Source organism: Apium graveolens, chromosome 10, assembly GCF_009905375.1.
Source record: "Apium graveolens cultivar Ventura chromosome 10, ASM990537v1, whole genome shotgun sequence".
In the NCBI taxonomy this organism is placed as follows: Eukaryota; Viridiplantae; Streptophyta; class Magnoliopsida; order Apiales; family Apiaceae; genus Apium; species Apium graveolens.
In genome coordinates, this window is record NC_133656.1 from 30,254,800 (window position 1) to 30,264,795 (window position 9,996).

General features: G+C 31.7%; 1 protein-coding gene across 1 annotated transcript; it reads left to right on the top strand.

Moving 5' to 3' along the window:
• The first annotated feature begins 3,557 nt into the window (after positions 1–3,557).
• On the top strand, positions 3,558–4,187 carry LOC141690483 (uncharacterized). Its single transcript, XM_074495278.1, has one exon. The coding sequence runs from the start codon at positions 3,558–3,560 to the stop codon at positions 4,185–4,187; it is 630 nt and encodes a 209-aa protein (XP_074351379.1).
• The last annotated feature ends 5,809 nt before the right edge of the window (positions 4,188–9,996 follow it).

Here is a 9,996-nt window from a genome sequence, read left to right on the forward strand (position 1 = left end):
CACCGATATGCTGCTCCTGCAATTGCTAGAAGCCAGATACCCAATACCATTCCATCTCATTCTTTATCCAACGTCTTGTCCCGCTCAACTCGAGAGATCCGCATCTATAATTAAAAGATATAGCTTTAATTGTCTAAACGATAATCACTCGACGAACTACGCGTCAAAAGCCTAACGTCTACCCATACGATAGCCCACACATAAATAAGACAATCAAACACAAGACTCTTGATCCATATACACACATAATTCACATAACACATAAACACATAACTCACGTATCACTTAATTCATATCACATATGACTCAGTTCATCAAAAGGGTCGACTCGGTACATTTAAAACTGAAATCAAGTCAAAAATATGATTTATCGATGAATTAACGACCTAGAATCATTCGAAAAATAAGCGACCTTTCGAAACAAAAGGATTTGGGTCTCGAAAGTATTTTTATTGAAAGCGGAATATTTTTCTGAGTCTGGAGGCATTCGTTTCGTATTAAACGGACGGACGATTGATTTATTATGAATTTTTGAACATTTTTCAGAATTAAAAGGGTCTCCGACTCATTTAATAATTAAATAATAAGGCTCGAACATTCAAAAATAATTTTATAAGAATCATCGAGCCTGGAAAATAATTTAAAATAATATTTTAGAGCTCGAAACTATTTTTCGGAATTTTTAAATCAATTTTAAATAATTAAATCTAATTAAATAATCAACTAAAATTAATTAATAACTAATTAAATTAATTAATCAATTAATATTTAAATTAATTGACTAATTAAATAATTAATTATCAACTAAAATTAATTAACTAAATAATTTGGATTTATTTTTGAATTAAAAATAAATTTTCAGAATTAAAAATAATGATTTTTGGAATTTTAAAATAATTAAAATAATTTCTGAAATTAATTTATAAAAGAAATATAACTTTTGAAAGTTTTTAAAACAGAAAGCTTGAATTTATAAAAACACAAAACCTTGGGGAGTTAAATTGCAAAAACAGCATTTCAGAATTTAGTTTGAACAACACAGGATCAAAACCGGGTTTTTCACCGGGTCAGAATCCGGGTTAACGGGTCAGGAAACGGGCCGTCAGGAACAGGTTCGACCCGCCGAAAATTCGGAAAAAAAATCCGGCAACCCCTCCCCTGTTCCGATGAGCTCCGAATCATGCCCCAACATCACCGTTTTTCCTCGATTTTTAGTCGCTCACAACCCAGAAACACGATTATATCAGTAACAACCACAAACCAGTCGCCAATCTCAGAATCCGACCATTATCTCCATTAACGCCGGCGAACGTTTGACGTTTTCCGGTGACAATGCGAATTCAGTCGTTTTCTAACCAATTTCAAAGATTTTTATACTAAAATCAAACCTGTATAACCTACAATCGATTACTAAGATCAAATCCTACAAACAATTCATCAATAACTAAAATAAAATCAAGATAAAACAACCAAGAAACAAGAACTCAACTTTGACGATTCCGAACTCAAACAAATCGGGTAAATATATAAATCGATTCACTGAATCATTCTAAAGCTGTTTGTAACTTCAAAAACAATCAATAATCAAAAGAAACCCAGGAACGATTTTAAGCCAAGAACACTAAAAATCGATATTTATAACCACTTCACCTCAGATTACGATTCTGATATGGATAGAAAGAGCTCTTCACAAGCTTTGATTTGATTATCAGAACATCACAAACGGATTAGTAGATCTTTCAGAATCATAAGATGAAGAGGAAGAACAAATTATCACCCCCACAACTTTGATTTCTATTTTGATAAAATTTTGATAATTATAAAAATAATAAACCAATTTAGCTATTTATATTTTTGGAAAATAAATACCCCTAAAATCAATTAAGGGTGTTTTTATTCCCATAATTAAAATAATTAAGTCCCAAAATTATAATTACGGGGAATAATTTTAAAAACAGTAAAATGTAAAATTCGTATCAAAATTCCCCAAAAATTGCGAATATTTCAAAATTGTAGAAATACTGGGTATTTGAAATACGATTGATTTTATAAAAATAAAAACCCGAATTTTGTAGGGTTTGACGTCCCGGTGGGTCCTGTTTCGTTAATTTTCGAAAAACAAAAACGATACTTAATTTAACCCAAAAACTCGAACACGTATAAAATACATTCACACACATAAAAAGAGATAAAACGAGTAACACAAATAAACACGTATCCAAATTACGGATCGATTCATATAAATGCATCTTAACCACGTAACGAGTATCCTATTGGATCATATTGGATCCAAAAATAGGTTACTTAGCCGCTAAGTAAATGTAAAACGATACAATTTAATACCAGAATTGAATAATTATCAACACCGAGCTTTTTATAAAACACCATATACGAAAATAATGTAACAATATCTCGTCTCTCGAGAACACGGGTTTTGTTGATGTATCGAAATGCGTATCGTATCGAAAATATTGCGCCGGGCCGCGCACGGGTCAAACTGTAATCCGGATCGAAAAAGTCAAAACACGGAAAATGTCTGGAATTACCAGATTAGGTTAGGAAGGAGTTTTCGGAAGAGTTTCGGGTTGTAAAAACGCAAAAACGGCTGAAGTTGGACGATTCCCGGCTTTATAAAATAATTTTGGTAATTATTCCGAAAATAATTAATAAATACATAAATCAATATAAAATCATCTAACAGTCCAAAAATTACCAGAAAAATATCACAATTATCTAAATTTTATTCTGGACATAATAAAATTCAAATACTCAAATAATATCACATATAAACACCCAAACATCAATTCCACTTATCAGATAATTCACTAAAATTCACATAAGATCACATAAATAATTTCAAAAAATCCTAATAATAATATTTGAAAATATGGGATATTACATAACCTATTCTGTGTTTATATACTATACAGCTACAATCAGTCCTCTATAAATTACAAGATATGTTACATTATAATTCTAACACTTTCCATACATATCTAAATAAACTACGATCCTATAAATCAGCACCTTTTGATTTATCTTGCACTCCTGACTTATCATCCAAGTAATTCTCAATGTATAGCCTGATCAATGGATAAATGTTGTAGCTTCAACGAATAATCATTTATATATCAACGGATGACTAAAGATCATCAACAGATGATAACGAAGCTTCCAACGGATAATCATATCACAAAAGTTGATCATTTCCTGATTGTTAGACGGATCCTGATCTTCGACTTAGCCAATTCTCAACATTTATATAAACACATAATATGTTATCATTATTGCTGTGCATTACTTGAGTATCATTGTAACCTAGCAGCTCTCAAGAACATTATTTTTCTTGAGATAGTTTTGTAAAGGTTTATAAAAGAATTAATAAACTGTTATTTGATTCTATTACTCATACTTTACTTTCTTGATGTCGAATTATTTGATAATTGTATCCAATCCCCTTAAACAATTATATATTACTGGGAAACAAGTGGTATCAGAGCAGTCTAATTTAATTCAAATTAGAAAAGATCATGATGTCAGGAAGTAAGTATGAAAGCATGAAGATCCCAATCCTAAAAAAGGTTGACTACTCTACCTGGAGAGTAAAGATGCTTATGTTTCTCGAAGCCATTGGTGATGCTTATATTGATATAATCAATCATGGACCTCCTTATCCTGAAAAGGTTGTGCCAATGACACCAACAGTTCCTGAACACTATATCAGGAAAGAAAAATCTGAATGGTCAGATCCTGAAAAGGCTGCAATGCTTAAGCATGCCAAAGTCAGGAATTTTCTTCACAACAGTTTAGACAATGTTATGTCAAATAAAGTGATTGCTTGTAAAACTGCCAAAATTATATGGGATGCTTTGAAAACCCAATGTCAAGAAACATTAGCAATCAAGAAGAATATAAGGGTTGTTCTTGTTCAAGAGTATGAACAGTTGGATGCTAAGCCTGATGAAAATATTACTGACACTTATGATAGATTTTTGACACTGTTGAATGATCTGTCATTAGTTGGAAAAGAATATGATAAGGAAGATTCCAATACTAAATTTTTAAGGGCTCTTCCTAAAGAATGGAATAAACAGGCATCTATTATCAATCATCAATATGATCTTGATCAACTGTCACGGGATGAAGTCTATGAGATGCTGAAAACCCATGATTTGGAGATCCAATAAAGGAAGAACATGAAAGGTCAGAAAATGAAAACTGTTGCTCTCAATGTTGAAACTCACAAGTGCGAGGAAAGGGCTAGTGAGAATTCAAGAAGAAGGACACCGTTGAGATGTCAGATACTGATGAATCATCATACCCTGACACAGATACTGATGAGGATTCTGAGATTGACCTGGATGATCCTCAAGTAGTTCAAATGACTGCAATATTGGTGAAAGGTTTCAGGAAGATGATATTTGGAAAGCCACATAGAAAAGGTGGTTTTAACAAAAAGTACTCTGGTGATGGCAAGAGAAAGTTTAGAAAGAATGAAGGTTAGTATTCCAAGGAAAGAAAGTTTGACAAGGCTAAGGTGACATGCTAAAACTGCAATGAAAGGGGACATCTTGCTACTGAATGTCCAAAGTCAACTGGAAAGGCACTTTTTACCTCAAGCTCAAACAAGGACTGGATAGACACATTAGGACCTGACAGTGATGATGAATGCTATGCTCTAATGGCAAATCATGGAGATGATGTTTCTTCTATTGACAAGGTACAAATGACTGTTTTTCTCATATTGATAACATATCTAAATTAAAATGATTCTTAAATTCTCTACATGTCAACTTTAAAAATAAGTCAATTGAAAATGATAGTTTAATTGCTGAGACTAAGGAGCTTAAAAGGAGAAATGACCATCTAGAATATGAGCTTATATGTATGCATGAAAATGAAATGGCATGTAATAAGGCTAAGCATAATGAAGCTCAGATGCACATTAAATATGCTTTGCTAGAGGAAGTTCTTGGAAAAGGAAAGAGAAGTTTTTAAGACTTGAATGACTTCAGGAAGAAAAGTTCACAACTTCATAAATGATAAAAACTGGAAAGAGTGTTTAAGTTATAATAAATACACAAATAAGAATTTTAATAAGATTATTACCAATACAACCCCAGTTAAGTTTGTCAGTACTGATGAGAATGGATTCAAGTCAGTCTATGAAGTAGGATCTACCTCTAAAATTCCTAATAAAAAGAAAGTTGAGTTTAAAGTTAAGGAAAAAAAGGTAAACCATAGGTCTTCTCTCTAAAAGTCAACTAGAAAAGAAAATTTGTGAGATAACTGATAAGCCTCACAAACACAGTGTGAAAAGAGGTAGGAATGGAAAACAAGGTATTAATAAAGCAAGTACTTATAAGTATATTCCTGATGCTCCTAGAAAGACTTGTTTTAAATGTGGTAATACTAATCATATTGCCATTGATTGTAGGAAAATTAAAAAGAAAGCTATTGTTATCCCTGAGTCTGATATCAGTGGTAGATCAGTATTTTACAAACCACAGAACCCTTGTTTTCACTGTGGTAGTATTTGGCATTCCATTTAAACTTGAAAGGAGTATCATAGTCTATATCACAACAATTATGATCATTTGCCCAAGTTCAATAAAATTGCTATTTCTGCTGCCAAATTGAATGAACATGCATCTTATAGAATTAAAACTGACAGGACAAATCCTGATGAATCAAATCCTGATGGAGTAAATCTTTATGGTCTAAATCCTGTCAAGAAGTCTTCTGCTGCACTAAAACATAAGATGTCAAAAAGGACCCAACAAGTGTGGGTTCTTAAAAATCCTAATTGATTTCCATATTTCTGATTGCAGGGAAATAAAAAGAATGTACTAGTACCGGATAGTGGTTGTTCTGCACATATGACTGGAAATAAATACCTGTTGTCAGAATATGAAGATAAGGTTGGCCCAATGGTTTCCTATGGTGATGGTAATGTAGGAAAATTACTGGGATATGATAACATAATCATTGGAAATGTCATCATTCAAGATATAGCTCTTGTAGAAGGACTGAAGCACAATTTATTGAGCATCAATCAAATTACTGATAGAGGATACTATATTTTATTTTATGACACTCACTGTGAAGTAGTACATAAAATTACAAAAAAGTTGTTTTCAAGGGGTACAAACATAGAAACATCTATGAAGCCATTTTCATACAAATGCTGATGGACCCGAGACTTGTTTGATAAGCAAAGCATCAGTAGATGAAAGTTGGAACTGACACAAGAAGCTTTCTCATCTCAATTTTAATAATCTCAATTTATTAGTAAAGAAAGATTTGGTAAGAGGTCTACCAAAATATGTACTACTCCCCTGATGGTTTGTTTGGTGCCTATCAACAAGCCAAGTAAAGAAGGACTTCCTTTAAAATCAAGTTTGAATCATCCATCAAAAAGCCTTATCAAATGTTACATATGGATCTTTTTGGCCCTGTTAACATCATTCCAATTAATAGAAAAAGGTACACCCTAGTTATTATTGATGAATATACTAGATTTATATGGGTATTTTTGTTGCACGGGAAAGATGAAACTCCAAATGTTCTTTTAGATCACTTGAGATTAATTGAAAATGGCTCCAAGTATAAAATGCAAATACTCAGGAGTGTTAATGGCATTGAATTCAAGAATGTCAAGATGGATGAATTATGCAGATACAAAGAAATCTCTCAACAATTTTCAGCTCTAGGCACTCCTCAATAAAATGGAGTTGTAAAAAGGAAAAAACAGGAAACTGATTGAAGCTGGAAGAACAATGCCCGTGGAAGCAAATCTACCAACTTATTTTTGGGCTGAAGCTGTCAATACTGCCTTTATACTCAAAATTTGACACTCATTAATAGGCATGGTCTAACTCCTTATCAGATGATCAAGGAAAAGAAGCCAAGCTTGAAGCATCTTCACATTTTTAAAAGTAAATGCTTTGTACTGAGAACACATCCTGAAATGCTTGGAAAATTTGACAGAAAAGATGATGAGGGTATTTTTGTTGGATATCCATCTTCAAGAGCCTATAAAGTCCTCAATATGAGAACAAGGACCATTGTTAAGTCTATTCATGTTTCCTTTGATGACAAGAAAATTCGTGGCTTTGAAGAAGACAATTATGAAGAACTAGTATTTGTAAATCAAAAGGCCAAGTCAGGATATGACTCAAATCTCGATGATTCAAATCCTGATGATGAATCAAAACCTGATGATATGTCAAATCCTGATGATACTGATCCTGATCTATAGTTGGTTAATGTAATATCCGGGACATAGCGTGTAATTATTTTTATCGATAAATAATTATTATGTGATTATTATGTGATTTTTTGGTGAATTATCTGATGATTGGTGTGGATATGTGGATGTTTATATGTGGTAAAGTATAAGTATGTTAATTTTAGTATGTCCAGAATAAAATATAGATAATTACGGTATTTTTCCAGGTATTTTTGGACTGTTATATGATTTTATATTGATTTATGAATTTATTAGTTATTTTCTGAATAATTACAAAATTATTTTATAAAGCCGGGAATCGTCCAACCTCAACCGTTTTTACGTTTTTACAACCTGAAACACTTCCGAAAACTCCTTCCTAACCTAATCTGGTAATTCCAGACATTTTCCATGTTTTAACTTTTTCGATCCGGATTACGGTTTGACCCGTGCGCGGCCCGACACAAAATTTTTGATACGATAACCATTTTGATAGCATTATCTTCATATAAAGTATTTTATAAGAAACCCGGTTTTGATAATTATCAAAAACCTTTGATGCTTATCCAAAATAGGATGATGTTTATCCGAAACGTTATCTGATCGGATCGTTTTTGCAGTTACTTAGCGGCTAAGTAACTTATTTTTCGATCCAACACGATCCAAAACGTAATAATATTCCATAAATATAAATAGCCTTTTATTATTTCATTTCACTCATAAAATCATAATCAAACAGTACAAACAAGTAAAAACACAGAGAAAACCCTAATAAAATACCGCGTTCTTTAAAATCAATCGCACAAACGAAGGCGTTATCGAACTCCGATTCGGGCGTGCAATATATCAAATTGAAGCTCTCGAAAAAATCTTTCTGAATCCACCATCTATTCAAGTGCAGAAATCAAACTATTTTTCTTATTTAATTATTTTAATTCAAATTATTTAAAGATTAAAATATGAATTTTTATTCTTGATGTTGTTTGTGTGATTTGATGGCATAATCCTGTAGATCTTTTCTTCCTGGTTATTTTGGTATATTATATGAATAATTTGGAGTTCAATAACATGTTCAAATTGTTGTTTGATTCTCAAATTGAAAAATTAAGGTTTATATGTTCGAATGTTCTTGATTGGAAATTGGACGTTTCTTAATTTGAGGTTATTAGTTGATTCTGAGGATTGGGTTATGCTCCTTATTTGATTTACAATCGATATATGTATTCGTTGATAACAAACGGTTCCTGGATCGATTTAATTGAACACCGCTGGAAAATGCAAAGGGGCGGCGGCGGGATTTTCAATCCGATTTTCCGGCTTGTACAAGAGACGTTTGTGGGTTGTGATTGTACGAACGTGATTCTGCAAGCGTAAGGATCATTTGCTATCAATTTAAGGCTGTTCTAGGTTACTTTCAAGCGACCGGAAAAGCTCCATGGCGGCGGCCATGGAGTTCCGGCCGACGGGAGGTAGATGACGGGGATGGGGAAAATTACCATTTCCACCCCTATTGTTTACAAAACTTACAAACTTTATATTTCAGTTTTAAAAGCTTGTAAAAATCTGATTTATGTTTTAAAACTTCCAAAAATCGGATTCTTGTTTTAGTATTTTCAAAAATTGTATTTTCTTTTTATATGATTTTCAGAAATTGATTTTTAATTATTTAAAAATTCCAAAATTCAGTATTTAATTTCTAAAAATTATTTTTTATTTAAAAATAAATCTTAATTATTTAATTAATTATTTTAGTTGATAATTAATTTTTAATTAGTCAATTAATTTAAATATTAATTAATAATTAATTTAATTAATTATTAATTAATTTTAATTGATTATTTAATTAGATTTAATTATTTATTTTGATTTAAAAATTCCGAAAAATAGTTTTGAGCTTTAAAATATTATTTTAAATTATTTTCAAGGCTCGATAATTATTATAAAATTATTTTAAAGTCAAATTCGGGTGTTCGAACCCTATTATTTAATTATAAAATGATTCGAAATGTTCAAAAATTCGTATTAAATATCTGGAAAATCATTTTGACCCCGAATCTTCAATGAAAAATTATTTTCATTGAATATCTTGCGTGCTATGTGGTACGTGCTATCCGATTGATATGTTATATGCCTATGTGGTTATTGTTTGACAGTTTTTGCTGTAACTTTCAATCCGTAAATCAGATTTGGGTAAAACGAAGGGTAGATAGAAGTTTATGTTGTCTATGTGACAAATAGAATAATATGAGATTGAATATTGAAAGATATTTATGATGCCTACCAGAGTAAGCGAGGCATAGAAAAAGAGAGCCAGTGATTTGTAAATAGAACTGAAGCGTAGAAAGAGATGGCAAGTGATTGATGAATAGAAGTAAGGCATAGGAAAAGAAGGAAAGTGATTGAAAAGTAAAACTGTTAGATCAGTACAAGTAAAGTTGGAAATCATCTGTGGTAAGGAAAGTACATTTGAACCTTTCTTCGAGATATGTTGCAAATATTTCTGAACTTTCTCATAACATGTTGCTAGTATTCAAAATAAATCTTGTTTTATATTGTAAGCACTTTAAACTATTTAACCTTGAGCCCTGATCATATCAATGAACTTGAGTTGTAAGCTCCATTTCTTGTAAACCATCAACGGTTGAGTTCCCAGATATTAAACCATACAAATACAATACTACTCCACAAATACATACACACTATAAACCAAGTATTTTAACAGAACTTCTGGAGCATACAGAAACTTATATACCCTGGAATACCCT

Excerpts from the sequence above, each read along its gene's own strand:
- LOC141690483 (XM_074495278.1), top strand. The coding sequence starts at position 3,558 with ATGAAGATCCCAATCCTAAAAAAGGTTGACTACTCTACCTGGAGAGTA.